Below are 16,789 nucleotides of genomic sequence, written 5' to 3' on the forward strand. Positions count from 1 at the left end.
GGGCGGCAGCGCTGTGGGGAGACCGAGCGGGGAGAGCGGCGCGTCGGCGTCCGTCCGTCCGTCCGTGCGTGTGTCCGTCCTGCTGCCGCTCGCCGTGCCCCGCTCCGTGCCTTTGTTCCGCTGCTCGCTTTTCCCGGTGCCGCTCCGTATCCGGGAGCCGCTCCCCGTTCTCCCCGTGTGACCGCCGTTCCGGTTTCACGAAATACCCGCCTAACCGCTGACACTCGCGTTGCAGCCCGGCGGTGGCGGATCCCGTCGCGGTGAAGCCCGCCCTGCCGCCCCGCTCGGCTCTCAGCCGCGCGGCTCCTGCAGCGCAACGCGTCCTTCGCCTCGTTGAGGCACAGCGCCTTGCTGAGCGTGCGGGATGCTTCCTGTAGGAGCCCCAGCGTCCTTCCCGCAGAGCTGCCTCCCGGTTAATCGCAGCCGTGTTCGCACCAAGGCACGGCTCTTGCTCTGCCCCCGGTGCTGGACTTTCTACCTGCACAAAGTAAACATACACGTGTTCAACACCGCACTGTGGTTGTGCTGCCCAGGCCGAGGCTTTCTTTGTAACGAACTGTCCTTGCTTTGTGTCATTGCAAGAAGTGCCGCTTGTTCATTTGATGCTGGAAAGCTGATATTTATTTTGACCTTTCCCACGTCTCACCTTTTGGGGGCACACTGGTCCCTACGTGTCCATCAGTGACCTCCCGGCTGCCTGGGAGCTCTGCTAAGGAGCACATCTCAGCAGTAGATGTCACTGCAGGTGTGAGGCTGAAGTGGGGGAATTAATTCTCTATTTTCCTTCTGGGTGGAGAAAAGAGCCGTGGGCTGTCCTGAAGGGCAATGTGACCTCCTTGCTGTGACCTCCTTGCTCTGACCTGGCTTCTGCTGGACAGCACAGCCTTACTGGGCTGTGTGCTGAAGCTGCTTTTCCTCTTGCTTTCTTTGCAGTGTGTGGGTTGGTTGTCCTCTGCCATAGCAGTGCTTTGCAAGGCCCAGTGCTTCCACTTGGACAGGGATGAAGCTGTGGCCCTGGAGAGCAGTGGGCTGACAGCAGCTTTGTGTGGTTGGCTGCAGCAAGGCTGTGGATTGCTCTTCTGGAAGCTGTATGTCTGAATGTAGAGCTGAGATGGGGCTTGTTCTCAGCTCTCCATCATGTATTCTCAACCACAGCACTGTTCTTTAGCAAATAGATTATGATTTCTGAAGGTGGAGCTCCCAAGGAAATAGAAAATTTGCTCATGCTCTCTTGCATTTGTTCCAGGTCCTGCTGCCCTGGAGTTTTAGGGAACAATTCATATCACCCACTCACAGGGCCTGAGTGTAGTCCAGTGTGACTGACTCAAAGCTGTCCTGTGCTCAGCTCTTCTGGAATGCATTGAGCTCTTCACTCAGAACGAGAAGTTGGTAAAATGAGAAGAACGTGAAATGCCACGGATCAGGAGCTTGGAGCTGGTTCAGTTGTGGTTTGGCTCCTTGTGTTCAGAGCTGTGTGCTGCAGTGTTGAGGAAGCTGGCGTTGTGCTCTGGACATCAAACGCACCTTGGGAACTATAAATTGCTAGGGATGATCTTCCTGCTGACAGAGCTGTTTTGGCACAATTTAAACGAGGCCCAATTTTGTTCAGTCTCATTCTGTACAGCAGTGCAACATGGGGCCTGTTTCAGACTTCAGCAGCAAAAGGAAGGGTTTGCTTAGGGAAGGGCTTCCTGGTGGAGCTCCCTGAAGTGATCAGGACACTTCTTCTGATGTTACGTGCATTAAGCAAAATGGCCACGGATCTGAGGAAAGGTTTCAGTCCCTCTGGTGGCAGTGCTCCTGGGCTTGGAGTGCAGGGGTGTTTTTCTGGAGGCTTAGGCCAGTGACGTGCAACATCAGCTCATCTAAATCACTGTTTGTGATTGTGGGCTGAAGGGCTCAGATGAGTTAAGCTCTCCCTGTTTGGTTGAGGATAGGGTGAATGAGGAGAGATGAGTCTGTAAAGATGACAGTGTCCCAAAGGGTCTTCCTAGGTGGGTGGCTGAAAGGATCTTTTGTCCTGCTGAGTCTGTGCCCAGTGCCCTCAACACCAAGACAATAAGGCCGATGTTCAAACAGCCTTGCAATATGGGAGTTCAAGCTGTGTGTGCCGAATGTTTTGTAAACAAGGAAGCTGCTGTTTCTGCCAGTGATCCAATCTTTTCCTTCCCACAGCGTGAGTGCATCTCAGTCCACGTCGGTCAAGCTGGTGTGCAGATTGGAAATGCGTGCTGGGAGCTGTACTGCCTGGAGCATGGCATCCAGCCCAACGGGACCATGCCAAGCGACAAGACCATCGGCGGAGGCGATGATTCCTTTAATACCTTCTTCAGTGAGACTGGAGCAGGAAAACACGTTCCTCGTGCTGTGTTTGTGGACCTGGAGCCAGCAGTGATTGGTAAATACAGTGATGTACACAAGAGATTGTAGTGCCTGCTGTAAGATTGGATTTAACTTGCACGCTTTGCCCAAGGGATCCATTCCTCCAGGCTCATGAAGTGCTTTGGGGCTTTGAATTCTTACTGCAGAAAGGCTGCCGACTTCCTGGTGATGGGGAGCACTTGGCTCTATGTTCAGTGGGACTCCAAAAGATTAAACATCACCTTCTGCCAACGTGCAGAATTAAATTCTGAATATGCCACCTGCTTTTGCTACAGAAGATAGTTGTAACCTCTTGAAAGCACACGGAGTGGTATGTTCAGTAGACACAGGTGCCCTTTTAGAAAGCTGTAATACATCTCATTAAGCAGATTTCTTGTATATAGCATTATTCCTCTGCTTTTTCAAAGCAGTGTTCTGGCCTCTGTCTTGCTGTGTCTGAGGAAATGAATCTCAGTTGTGCTTCTAAAATCAAATACATTAAATGCATACTTCAGCTTTGTGCCCCCTGATCTCTGACTACCCCCCTTATCCTGAACATCAGTGTTATCCCTTGCTGTGGCAGTGCTGTCACTTCACGCTCAGCCCACACTTGTGCCACTGACCCACTGCGGTGCTGGCTGCTCTGTCACCAGTCTGTGTGCCTCACTAATCCTGCTGGAGTCAGACTTGGGGCTGTCTTTGCCCTCAGTGGCAATTCTGGGTGCTCAGATCTGCACTGCCTATGCTTGTACAGTTGCTGTGTTTGTGTGTTCTGTTTAATATATAAAAAGTTGTGAAGGGAAGGAGTGAAAAGGCAAAACTACTCCTATATACCCCAAGAGTGAGGGCTCCTTGCAGCTTACTTTAATTGTAGCAGTCCAAACCATTCTGTGAGCTGCAGGAGGCAGGCTGTTGGGCAGGTCAAGGCTGAACATTCAAATAAAATCAACCATTTAGGTTGGAGGTTACCTTCAAGGTCATGAAGTCCAACCACCTATTGAGTCCTTCCCAAAACATGTCCTTTAACACTATATCTACTGAGTGCAGCACATTTGGACCCTTTGCCAGGAGCTGTGGCTCATCAGGTGTAGTTTTCTTGAGCCCCACAGCTGCTGCTCCCTCTGCTGCTGGCCAGGTGGTGGCTCTGAGCAACCAGGAAAGGCTGAGAAAGGAGGTGAGGGAGAGCAGCTGGCAGAGCTCTTGCCTTGCTGCTGGAGGAATAGCTGCTGAGCCGTGGGACTGCTCATACATGGTAGTGTTCATTAGTGCTTGCTAATGATGGAAGTGCAGTATGGGAGATGGGCAAAAGGCTGCCTGATGAAATGCTTGGCAATACTGAAAGAATTGGGGCCTTTTGTTAGGAAGGTCACACCACGTGCCTTTGGGGGCCAGCATTCTTTCCTTATTCCTGCTCTGATTATTCTTTCTGTGCGTGCGTTGTGCCCCTCTGCGCTGCCTCACAACATCTCTGCACGCAGCACCCCTGTAGATGCCATGTGTGTACACTGGGGATTGCTGGGGCTTCCTAACAGTGCTGCCCTTGGTGAAAGCAAGGGCTGCTGCATGTGTGCACCAGCTCTGTGCGTGGTGTGCAAAATGCTGTCAGAGCTTCCTGCCAGGAAATAGGGCAGGAACCTGTCTAGGAGTTTGATGGAAGCGACTTTAAATCTACCGTGGTGAAACATAAACATGAGGGACGGGGTGTGCAGAGGGCAGCGTGGTTCTCCTGCCTGCTGGCCTCAACACACAGCCCAAGGGTTATTCCTCATAATTCTCCAAGTTGTTCATGCGAGAGCCATTAATGCTAGAGTTTACTTTTGCTCTAATAATATTTGAATAACATTTGTTCCTTTAGAACATTCCCTTCTGCCCTTGGCAGAAAGAGCAAGGAAAGGAAAGAAGGTGACTGAGCGCCCACAGCTGCAGGAGCAATAAGGCAGCAATGTGGGAGACTTGGGAAACGTGGGGAAAAGCAGCACTTCAGACCCACTTTGCAGATTAACATCAGAAGTTGAGTCCCAGACTACAGCACAGCGATTCTGCTTGTGTAGTTTAGCTGCAAGTAGTTCTGGCAAGTCAAAAACTCCTTGTGAAAATGGGGCAGTTTTCTGGGCAGTGGATTTGCTCAGGTGTGCCACGCTTTGGCTCTGCTAGGAACTGAGCACCATCTGCTGATAGGAAGAAAAGCAGTTACTTCTTATCTGTAAATAAGGGCAAGGTACCTTAGTCTGAATAGCCTCAGAAGCTTGAAGAATTCGTACCTAGAAAACCAATGTCTTAAAAAACTCTCTTGTCTCTCCAGATGAAGTTAGGAATGGGACATACAAGCAACTCTTTCATCCCGAGCAACTGATATCTGGTAAAGAAGATGCTGCAAATAACTATGCTCGAGGTCATTACACAGTTGGGAAAGAGATAATTGACTTAGTCCTAGAGCGTATCAGGAAACTGGTAAGACGTCTCACTGAAGGCACTTAAACGAGATTCTTTAACCTGTTTTACAGGGTTTGGAAATGAGGTTGTCAAAATAGATAGGGCTGTAAGTTCTGCTTTGACTTGTTACATGGTTGGGAAGTTGTGGAGTTACTTTGTGTGCGTTTTTATCCTTAGCTTGCTGGAAATGGCCGAGTTACTCCTGTTGGATAGAGCTTTCAGGTGGCCTAAAGTGCTGATGAGATGCCCAACATTTTATGTCTTCGTGTTCAACTTCAGGAAGCCAGGTCTGAGATGACACTGTGACCTGCGCAGCTCCTGCTGGGAAGGGATTAGTGCCTGGCTGGGGCTCTTGCAAGGAAGTTTAAGTTGGTGTCAGCTCACGTGGTTTAGATTTTTGTTCGAATTTCCTTCAGCTGTAACTTCTGACTCAGTTTTATTGTAGCAGCAGTAGAAAACAAATAAATCTCAGAGGTCTGTGATAGCTCAGTTTCCCTGGTGCTTTCTTCATGTGGCTGATCCTGAAGATGACAACGTAGGTTAGAGTTCTCTTTTCTAGAGCAGCTAGCGTGTACTTTACCAACAGAGGCAGGGTGTTCTCACTGCATAAAATTTGAGAGTTTACCTCTGGTGCTTTAATATGGAATGCTGAATGAGTTAGTGAAAGGGACAGCTTCTGCAGATCAAAGCTGGTATCAAGAACTTGGCTGCCACAGGCTCTGATGCTGAGTCTGGACTTTGACCTGAGAAATGTGGTCATAACTTCCCTCTAGAAGCTGTTTTATCTCCCTGTCAGCCCTGGGAATAAAGGTAAGCATCATGCAGCACTCTTTGCTGGGGAATGCAGCCTGGCTTCATCTGAGAATGGTGAAGTAATGCAGTTTGACAGCTCGTCTCTGACATAAGCTGCATGCCCACAGCCCTTGCAGAATTGTAGCAGTAGTTCTGGCACAGGAGACTGCTACATCTTGTGCAGGAGGAGAATGTCAGATCAACGCGAGAGTGAGACAGTTTATCAAGCAAGGCAAAATTCAAAGAACTATAACTGCTAATGGCCTCCCATGGAATGGGAGTAGGAAATGTTTTGAGGCAGTAACTTAGGAAGAAGTGGAAAGGTTGTCTTCCAGTATGTTGGTGACTTAAAACTGCTAAGAATACCAGTTTGGAATGGTTGGTTGGTTGGATTTTTTTTGCTTGTTTTTTGAGATGCTTCCATGATTAATGGTACAAGAATTAAATGTTACTTTCCTGAAGCTTGATCAGTTGGTATGTCAGATTTGAGCGGTTACGTGAGTCTGGAGTAGGCTTGTTTGGGGATTCTTAATGTCTGTACCCTGCTGTGACATGTGTATCTTCTCTTTCAGTCGGACCAGTGCACTGGCTTGCAGGGTTTCCTGATTTTCCACAGCTTTGGGGGAGGCACCGGCTCAGGTTTCACTTCCCTGCTGATGGAGCGCCTGTCTGTTGACTATGGGAAAAAGTCGAAATTGGAATTTGCCATCTACCCCGCACCTCAGGTCTCAACAGCTGTTGTTGAGCCATACAACTCCATCCTGACCACCCACACCACTCTGGAGCATTCTGACTGTGCCTTTATGGTTGACAATGAGGCCATCTATGACATTTGCCGTAGGAACCTGGACATTGAACGCCCGACCTACACCAACCTCAACCGCCTCATTGGTCAGATCGTGTCTTCCATTACTGCTTCCCTCAGATTCGATGGTGCCTTAAACGTGGATCTCACTGAATTCCAAACTAACTTGGTGCCTTACCCTCGCATCCACTTCCCGTTGGTAACGTATTCCCCAATTATTTCAGCAGAGAAAGCCTATCACGAGCAGCTCTCTGTGTCTGAGATCACCAACGCGTGCTTTGAGCCTTCCAATCAGATGGTGAAGTGCGACCCTCGCCATGGCAAGTACATGGCCTGCTGCATGCTGTACCGGGGGGATGTTGTCCCCAAGGATGTCAATGCTGCTATTGCTGCTATCAAAACCAAGCGCACGATCCAGTTTGTGGACTGGTGCCCTACTGGTTTTAAGGCAAGTCTCAGTTGTATCACGAGCCTTTGTTTTGTTTTTAAGACTAATCGTTCACCGTAATGGACTTATTAAATGTATTTTCTCATTAAAAATGTGTAGGTAGGTACCTGATTTGTGTTGAGAAATGAGTCTTGATGTTTTTGTCAGAGCTGCTTTCTCTGGCTTCTTTGACTGTGGTCACTATTGAAACTCATGGTCTTCTGTGCTTCTCCCACAGGTTGGCATCAATTACCAGCCACCAACAGTGGTTCCTGGAGGTGACCTAGCCAAAGTGCAGCGGGCAGTGTGCATGCTGAGCAACACTACAGCCATTGCTGAGGCGTGGGCTCGTCTTGACCACAAGTTTGATCTGATGTATGCCAAGCGTGCCTTTGTTCACTGGTACGTTGGAGAAGGGATGGAGGAAGGGGAATTCTCAGAGGCTCGGGAAGATTTGGCTGCACTTGAAAAAGATTATGAAGAAGTGGGCACAGACTCGATGGATGGAGAAGATGAAGGTGAAGAATACTGAACACAGCCAAAGTGAATTGCAGGTCTTCTCCAGTGCCTTCTTATTAGCAGTGTAAATCATGTCTAATGATTGGAATAAACTTCTTTAAGACCTCCAGTAGTGTCCAAACACTATGTACCTTCATCAGCTGTACAAACAGTCCATAGTCTAAGACGCAACTTTCTGAGAAAGATAGCTGAATAAAGTAATCAGCTGCAGCTAGAAGTTACTGTCCTTAAGGCATTGCTGTTTGAAGAGTGCATGTTTGCTCCCAGAATGTGGGGCAAACTACTCTAACTTGGTGTTTGTGAGTAATTGAGAGAGTAAGCAGGAAGGGGGATGATGTTCTGATGTGTGAAAGCAGGAGGAGCTCTCGGGGCCTGTGGTGGTTGCCCTGCTGCTTTGTCCTCCTGCAGTCCCTGCCTGCTGCTGTCTGCACAGCGCCTTCTGTCTGAAGCAAAATCTGAGTTAGCTGGTTGGGGTTAAACAGCACTTTTCCCTATAAGCGATTATTTTGCAGAAACAGTAAGCTTGTTGGTTTAGCTTTATGTGGAAGGCAGAAGAAAGGATTGCAATTTGTGTATCTGATGTAATGGGAGGATTTGGCTAATGCAGTTATCTTCAAATGTGAACACCTCTGAAACATTCTGCGTGGGCTGGGTGGAGGCTTGGGAGCACAAAGCACAGTGATCCACAAATAACCTATTTCCATTTCTGCCTTAGATGGGTGATTATTAAATCTCTCCCACGGAAGTTGTAAAGGGAGAATAGTCAAATATGTTATGGTGCTTGAATTTTGGTGTTCACACGATGCCAAAGTCTGTAAGAGACTGGATTTGAGATGGAGAATAACTCCCAGTCCTATTTCAACCTTATTTGTTTTCCTTCTGACTTGATGAACATGACTTAGGCTAAGCCCCGGAGCCTGTGTTAGTTGATGAAGGTGAGTTATACTGCTTAGCAGGAGGCTGTGGTAAGAAAAACGCCTCACGTCCTGTGTAAGGAAACCTACAGTACTCAAATAATGCTGCAACGTTTGACATGGACTCACAGAATGAAACAGAGATCAGGAAAAGACATTGACCAACTGCAGAGAATTCAAAGTCCTCGACAACTTATTTTCCTGTTGATTAGCTAATTAAGTAAATGTGCTAGATGTAGCTCAGGAGGCAGATGCACTCATTGCAAGTCAGATCGCCTTCATTTCCTTGCATGTATTCAGACTGGTAATGTGATGGCAATGCCATGAGCAGTGCTTGAGGAGGCTGCTGCATGCCTTACAGGTGTTGAGGCCTTTGGTACAGGATCTCATACTCAGATGGTGAAGGCCCTGTAATTGCTGGTGCCAGCAGCACGGCTGTCCTTAGAGCCTGTGTGTACTGGGGTGCATAGGAGTGGTTTCCTGAACTGACCTTCAGTGTGGTCTTTCGGCAGAGATTTCTCATCTTTCTATCTGGGATTCTTTTGGTTTTGTGAGGCCTGCCTGCAGCTTCCTGCTGGTACATTTTATTGCTTTATCAAACACCAGGATTACCCTTTCTTGGGACGCTGCTCCTCACGTGATGGGGGTTGACTTGCAGTGTCAGTGTTCCCTGTGCGGCGTACAGAGATGGATGAGCTGATGCAGGACACAGCGCTGCAGAGCAGAGCATCCTTGTGGAAGGACTCAGCGTGTTGAGTGCTGAGTTCTCTGAGAACCTGGATCCAGCCGGGGCATCTTGTTCTCCGTGCTCTTCAGGTTTGAGCACGTTTGCTTTCACGTGTTAAAAATAACATGTGCTGTTTTAATAGAGAAATGATAAGCTGCCACTGCTAGGTTTAACAGGGGATGCTTTGTCATCTGTCAACCACTGGGCTCACGCTGCAAACGCTGCGCATCCAGTCTGTGTCATGCACTGGTTTTCTTGGTAGCAGCATTAAGAAACATGCTGTTGCATTAACTGGTGAGCACTTAACCCTCAGTGTGGTCATACTTGTAGCGAGTGAAGATAAGACTGTTTTTCTCAGACTTAAAGCAGAGATAATTACAGCAGGGAGGTGCTGCTGAATGTGTCTCACTTGGTAAGAAGCATCCCCTACTTGTGCTCAGAAGGCAGCAGTGTGCCTGTTGGTGCAGGCACTAGTGGGAACTAAATGTACCTTCACCCGTGGTGACACAGCTTTCTTCCAGTGCTGAGATTGGCAGTTAATGGCCATAACCTGATAGAGCAGCACTGACTCGTGGAGTGGAGGAGGAGGAGGAAGTGAGCCGGCACCGTTGGTGAACTGCCTGCACGTTGGTGAGCCGCCCTGTGCGAGGCTGTTGTGTCTGTAGGTCTGTCCTAAGCTGCTTCTGGTGCCACTGCAGGGAAATGCAGTGCAACAACTTCATTTCCACCCACTGCCTCTGGATGAGGCAATAAGTGAGCACTATCTGGTGGATGGACTCGGTATTAAGGATTCTCTGGTTCAGCTTGTGCCTTTGCTGCTGTGTGATAGCAGGGGGAGTCACAGAACAATACCTCAATGGCAGTTTAGTTGTTTACTGCAGAAGATCTGGAATGACTGGCAGAGCTAGAGGAGCAGCAGTGTCAGTTCACTGCCTTGCTGATGTGCAGTTGTAGGTGGTTGAACTGCCTTGTCCCAGGCCTGCAGTCTTCAGCCTTGCTGAGCCCTCTGCTGCCGTGCTGCTTACTGCCTGAGCAAAGCAAGGGGAGCGAGGAGCAGCCATTCAACGCTGCCATTTTCAGCCAAACCTGCACCAACAGCAGCAGACAGATCTTGCCATCTGAACTGCAGCGCTGCTAACTCTACAGAAGCCTGTACTAGAGCCAGATGAGACTTCTGCCTTTGTACAAGGTCATGTTTTCTCTTACGAAGGGCGTGCTTCACAAAGGCAGAACTTCAGTTGTGCACAGTTACAATGTAGAGATCCTCTAAACAGCAGTTTTCACTTCATTGCTGAAGTTTTGTGTAAACCTTAAAATTCACAAGTTTTCTTTTTTTCCTCAATGTTTTTGATGTTGAGTTCATATTTCTTTTCCAAGTCTTAGAAGTTTCTTAGAAGAAAAAGTCTATTAAAGATAGAGATACCGTGTCTTGTACAGGAGCTGTGTGTGACCAGAACTTGGAAGGTATAGAGGAAGGGTAACTGAGCCTACAGCCAGGAGCAAGGTTGAAATGGAGCAATGCTGTTGCTGTTCCCTGCATACTGCTGCTTGAAAAGCCATTGCTGAGCTTTGCTAGTCAGCAGTTCATCAAACAGAGGTGGGTGAAGGAGGTACTCGGGCAGTTCAGAACTGCCAAATTCCTGTGCCTTGTGTTTGGTGGGTAAGATTCATTTTTCCATTTATTAGACGTGGAAGTGAGTTATCTGTAGTAAGGGCTGGGTGTGTGAGGGTTCTTTTACAGTCCCAAGGGAAAAGAACAGTCCACTCCCCTCCGTTCCAGGTGCCGGTCCTGGACTGATGGGGATGATTTCCGCAGCTTGTGCCTCTTGAAGGTGTTGAGTCCAGATCCGTCCTTTGTCAGAACATCTCAAACTCCATCCACCTGTGCTCACTGTACCTTTTTTGTCACTGCTTTGAGTTTCTGTAAGACAGAGGCCTCCACAAGGTTGCTGGCTGTCAGTGTTTGTTCAGAGTCCCTTCTCAGTGGTGGCTGCTGTCGGTGGCACACTGCGACGCTTCGTGGTGGGAGTGAATTCCAAGTGGTGCTCTTGGAGGCTGCCAAGACCTCAAGCATTTCCCTGTTATTTTTTGTCGGAGCTCTATGGCTGCAGCTTCACACGCACTTCAGATTTGCACCATCACCACTTGCAGGGGCTGCTTTTCATTTGGCAGTGCAGAGGGTCTGTGGCTTTTTGGTTATTTCAAAGTGCAGTTTGCAGAACTGCTGTGGGTGAGCAGTGCAGCATTTGAAAGATGCTGGTGAAACGCCTTTGTATGCCATTGTCTTCCAGTGGCTCTGGAGCTGATTTCATGCAATTCTGCACTATCAAAGCTGTGTTGCATGCCGAGTTGCTTTCAGTTCTGTTTGAATATCTGTGCCTGCTGTGGTGGGACAGCCTGAACTGCTAACTGCTGCATCCCGTGCTCCTTAGCACTCCCTCTTCTGTCACCAGGCGGTCTTGTCTCTGTGCTCTGCTGGCTCTGCCACTGTTTTCGTGTTAAATAGATAAAATTAATCCATTCTGGGGGCAGGAAGAAAAGGACAAAGCTCTCAGTTTCACGAGCTCTGGTGGCTCAGCACAGCAGGCAGGAGGGGAGCATGGGGCGCCATGGGGCAGCTGCAGCTGAGCCCCAGCCTCTTTGACTGGGTGCTGACTGGGCCAGAATGGTTTCTGTCTTTGATCTTTACAACTTAAATGGAGTGTAGATGTGGAAGGCAGAAGGATGTGCACGCATTAGTGGAAGTGTCCCAGTCACGTCTCAGTGCGTTACAGAACCATTCCTGCTGTTGTCCACAGATACTTTGGGGAAGTGTAAATGTCTTGCAGCCAGCACATATGGCACCCAGCAACGGAGGGCTTCCTCATCCTTGGATTATCTCACCATTCAGACGACAGTTACCGGCCCTTCTACACAAAGTACTTCTGTTTCTTGTTTTATTCTTTTTGCTTTTTAGTGTTTATCTTCCTGTTTTCAAATTCCGGCTGTTTCTTTACTTGTTCACTGCTGTTACAGATATCAACAGTGTGTTTAAGTTCCAGCTTTGTCTATTGCAGCATATGTGCACTGGCTTCATTATCTGCAGTGCCTACAACTATTTGGTGTCTACTGAGTGTGTCTGTGTATTAAATTTGCTTGATAATATTGAGAGGGACAGCTTGTCTGCACATTGAAGGCCTTGTTTATTTTTGATCAGCTGTACTAAATACTCACATGTGTCTATTGCAGAATGCTTCTGAAGCACCCACGAGCCAATGCTCCCATGGTTTGGCCATTGCAGGTGCTGGCAGATCAGGAGCAAGCCTTACAGTTCTACTTGTTACCACTGGCAGCTGATTTTCTTGTTCAGTCCTGTACTCCCTTGCAAAAGATGCTCTGTTCTGAAAGCTTTGTATCATCTGCCAGGCGCTCAGGGTTGTGGGGATGGATGTGGGAAGCCAGGGCTGCCAGGGCAGTCCAGATTTCTGGAAAAGCAGCCTGAAAAACCCTCCCAATGCGGTGCATTCTGAGGGCTCTGATTTATGTTTATTTTAGGAGTTTATTAAATTCTTTCCATTGCCAGGTTATTTAATCACATTCTTGCTCCTTCAAATGCCTTCTGGCTCACCAGCTGCTTTTAAGCCTACATGCCATCTACCAGATTCTGCATCATTCTGCCCGGTTGTGATTCATGTGGTTTCTTGCTACCTTGGCTAACGTGGTCATTTCATGTCATCAGTGTTATCAGAAATACTATCTGAAATGTTTTCCTCTGCTGTAATTCATGCAGCTCTTACACATCTTCCGGCGTATCTGAGCAATCTGCAGCCATTCCTCCATGCTTTGTAAGTAATATTTCCAGGGCTCTCCATCTGTGAGTGATGGTGGCTGAAAACCCAATCTCATTCTGACTACTTGTCTGTCTACTCTTAGACTCATTTTTAGTGTTTTTTAGGGACTGATGAGGGCTTAAATGATTGTGCACATCTGCCTTTTGGAACCTGAAGAGTACTTTGTCATTCTTTCTCTGCTAGAAGCTTTCATTAAATGTTTATTACCAGACCAGCTTCTCCTTGCCTGGGCCTGTGTGGTGTCACTGAGCGGAGAGGAGGGCAGTGGGTTTGTCTGTGGTGGAGCAGCGTGCCTGCACTCTGTGATAGTGGGCTCTGCACGGCTGGCAGGAGGGACGGCTCCTCAGTGGGTTTTTTATTGCTGTTTCCACTCTACCCATGCAGAAACCACAGCTGAGTTCAGACACTCGGGGGAACGGTTGCGATGGTGCTTTGTTTCGCTGCAGTTACCCTTTCCTTTTTAAGAAAGATGTGCTTTGTAGCTCTGAGCATCGTGGCAAGTTGTATTTTTCCATTCGGCCCACCGTGCTGCAGGGGCTGCATGGCTCAGTTGTGTCCTCGACACCGAGGTCCAGACCTGAGCTTGTACCCATGGCTCCCTTCACAGCTGATGCAAAGAAGCGAGGGGGTTTTTGGGGTTAGATTACTCTGACCTATTTTAGACGCTACCTTTCGGATAATGAGCCGGGCCTCACCCTCGCTGACTCCCCAAGTGCTCCACGGGTGGCTGCTCCCTCATCAGCCTCCGCGCTTACCCAGAAGCTTCCCACCCTGGAAGCAGGCTGTGTCCCACTGCCGTGTGCAATTAGCAAGCAGGTACAGCTGTAATTTGGGTGAGTCAGCAGCTGCTGGAGATGAAGAGAGGCGTGTGAAGCTCAGCTCAGCTCAGCCCAGCTCTGCCGCGCTTCCTGCGGCGCTGCTTTGCTTATCCTTGTGCCTCCGGTAGCCTGGCCTGGATTCGGAGTGAGGCTCTCCTTAGCCTTTAATAGAAGCTAATGAGAGGGTATGAGACTTGAGAAACTTTATTAATGAAAGTAATGCTGAGGGGAGTTGCACAACTGTGAAGGACTTCCCACACTTGAACAGGAGCATTCTAGGCTCCCAGATGCCCCACCTGCCTTTACCTGCCTTTACCCACCAGGAGCTGCCTGCAGCCGTGCGACTTCCGTCCTCGCTCAGCTCAGCGCAGCCCACAGACGGGGCTCAGATTTCCTGCCTGCCCCTTCAGCGTGGCCCCTCCGCGTGGTTTCCTGTAGCTGACATGTTCAGCCTGCAGCCTGAAGAGTTAAGAGCTTGTGCCGCTTGTTAGGCTCCCCCAGGCACGGCAGGCACCGCGCAGATGTGAAGCCTGCATGTTGTCAGCCAGCACATAGCAGAGCAAGGGTTTGGAGCACAGCTTCTGGGGGAAAAAGCACCGAGACGACGAGGTATTGAAACTGCTGCTTCTCCTCTCTTGTAGCAGAGGTTCCTAGCAAAGTTCCCAATTATTATCTGTTGCTGTTGGGACTCGAATCAGCCAAGGCAAAACACAAGCCGAGCAGTCTGCATCCAGTCTGCATCCCTGGCACCGCAGCAGGAGTCAGTGCAACATCTGCAAGCTGCGTTAATGAAATGTCCAGAATTTCTCATCCAGATCCCTCCATATTCCTAACCAGGATCCCCAGACTGGGGTAGCTTAACACTGTTAATGTTTTACTCCAAGACTGACGTGCATCAGTATTTTGGAGCAGCTGGCTTTCTGGAAAATGTAAAACCCTTTCCTAGCCTTGGTGGTGAAATTAAGACTGCTTTGCAGGCTCATACAAGTGGCTGGTTTGCCCAGGTGAACTGGTTTGGTTTGATCTGTCATACATTCTGCTTACTAAATCTGTTTGTTCCCAGGAATCTATTTTCTTAAAGAGCTGAAAGGCTCAGCATGTTTCCTTCCCTGCCCTATGCTGTGAACGCGTATTTTAATGGGGCAGAAATCTGCGGCTGAAATGAGTGCCTTGGCTTCAGTGGAGTTCACTTATCTGTGACTGACGGCAAAAGCTGATTGTAGGCTCCATGTGTGGTTCTGAGCCTCTCTGGGCACCGCAGTGTGACACTGCCTTGGATTCATACGGGATCTGTTCCAGCCTGCTTCTAGGTAACCCCGCAGTGGAGTTGCTGTGATGTTAGCATCCTTTCATGATTTCTCAGTCTCTGGGAGCAGTTCAGGTTTTCTCAGTGCCCAGAGTTGCAGATATCTCGTCTGCTCAGAGCCCTGGGCTCCGATCTTTCCTAGAGCTCATCTCAGTTCCCGGTTCTCCCGCTGTCCCAGGGCTCGGGCTGCACTTGGAGCTCTGTGCTACGAGATGCAGCTGAGGCTGCTGGCACTCAGGATGCCTTCCTCTGGCTGAGCTCCTGCTTCTTGCTAGCAGCTCCTGTTCCTGTTTGCCCCTTCTTGCTGTACGATTTAGTTCTATAGCAGCACATCCTTGGAAACAAATAGGGCTACCAAACCCTTCAAGAATGCACCCATTCTCATTTCAACCGGGAGGAATCTGCCTTTCCTTCTGTAAGGTGCTGCTTTATCACAAATCCAGAGCTAATGATGAAGTCAGACAGTGCTGTGCCCCCAACCCACCAAGTACAACAAAGCATTTGGTTATGCAGCACGTAGGAATGATGAGATGCCTGTGGGTATACAGACCTGGACCCCTCACCTTCCCTCCAAGGCACAATCTTGTTATTTTTGGGGTCCCTTTAACTTTCCTCTCCGCTCTGATCACCTGAAGATCTTTGTTGTGCTTTTGTCTTCCCCTGTAATAACTTCCAATGTGAAGCACCTGCATGGTATGCATCCTATTTTTCCCATAGGAGACTTTGTACTGATTCTATTAGCAGAAATGGTGCTTCTAAACATGGCTCTGATGGAAGGAGTCCTCGGGGAGCCATCCCCAGCGGGACTTTGGTGCTTTCTGACATACAGGAATGTTTAAGCATCCTTGACATTGGCACAGCCACAGAAGTCGTGTTGCTCAAAGCTTTTTTCTCCACGCTGGAGACCCTTGAGTTCTGGGTATGGTACAGAGCAGCTGTTCTAAAGGTGATGAAGTAGTTCAGTTTTCTCCCCAGGCTGCTGTATGAGATGACTGCTGCTGGAGATTCCCTTGGTGTAAAAATGAGAACACAAAACAGCTGTGATGTACTTCATGTAAACAGGCTGAGACTCCTGTTTGCCTGAACTTGCTGCTGCTTTTGCAGAGGGCAGCGGCTCCCAGCTGCAGGTACAGCGATGGTACAACGGTGGTACAACGGTGGTACAACGGTGGTACAACAGCAGCGGGCAGCTCGCAGGACCCCCTGAGCTGGGGCTGCTTCCATCAGCTCCGAGCTGAGCCCAGGCGGCTCCTCGGGACGAGGTCAGGGCGCGGTGCTGGGCTGAGCTCATCTCTGCCAGCGGGCTTTGGGAAGAGCTCAGCCCATCAGCTGTGCTGCAGGTGGCTGCTGGCCCTGCCTGCCTGCTGGCTGCAGCTCAGCCCTCCCTGCCTCTTCAGTGCACTCTTCAAAATCGGCTTCCATTTGGGTTCTTCACTGAGAAGTGTTCGGCTCGACCTGTAGAAGCTTCTTACTCAAACAGGGAGCAGAAGTCGGGGTAGTTTATGACTTCCTCCTTCCCGTAAACAATTTAATGAATTAAATGCCTGCATTATGGGAACAACGGGGCGTTGGGAACCTGGCGTGGTGAACGAAGGTTCAGGCGCTGTTTGCAGACGGTTTTGGCGCTGGGACCATTAAACTGCTCCGGCATCTCCTTCCACCGCGCCTGCGCCCCATCGAGCGCAGCAGGGAAGCTTTCGGTGGCAGTGACGTGGGGCTTTCGGGGGCACCGCGTGGGTTTTTCTCGAGGGGAGGAAGCGTCGGTGTTTCCTTAAGGCGACGAGCGCAGTTCTGCGTAACAAAAGGGGACTTTCAGGCCCTACGGCCGAGCAGAGCCGCCGGAACGGACCGCGCTGC

The 16,789-nt window shown here is 49.3% G+C and overlaps 2 protein-coding genes across 2 annotated transcripts in view; both read left to right on the top strand.

Annotated features, from left to right (window-relative positions):
- Nucleotides 1-349: 349 nt before the first annotated feature.
- Nucleotides 350-7,446, top strand: LOC100548827 (tubulin alpha-8 chain). The gene is made up of 5 exons (XM_010724068.2): nucleotides 350-487; nucleotides 2,176-2,398; nucleotides 4,664-4,812; nucleotides 6,159-6,839; nucleotides 7,057-7,446. Exons 1-5 carry the CDS (start codon nucleotides 365-367, stop codon nucleotides 7,348-7,350), a joined length of 1,470 nt encoding a protein of 489 aa, XP_010722370.1. The 5' UTR covers nucleotides 350-364; the 3' UTR covers nucleotides 7,351-7,446.
- An 8,621-nt stretch (nucleotides 7,447-16,067) lies between these two features.
- RABIF (RAB interacting factor) overlaps nucleotides 16,068-16,789 on the top strand; it is a 1,690-nt gene continuing 968 nt past the window's right edge. The window contains exon 1 of the mRNA XM_010724116.1: nucleotides 16,068-16,103. Within this exon, the coding sequence (XP_010722418.1) occupies nucleotides 16,068-16,103 (36 nt within the window). The remainder of the gene's footprint in view (nucleotides 16,104-16,789) is intronic.

The sequence above is a fragment of the Meleagris gallopavo genome, chromosome 28, assembly GCF_000146605.3.
Source record: "Meleagris gallopavo isolate NT-WF06-2002-E0010 breed Aviagen turkey brand Nicholas breeding stock chromosome 28, Turkey_5.1, whole genome shotgun sequence".
In the NCBI taxonomy this organism is placed as follows: Eukaryota; Metazoa; Chordata; class Aves; order Galliformes; family Phasianidae; genus Meleagris; species Meleagris gallopavo.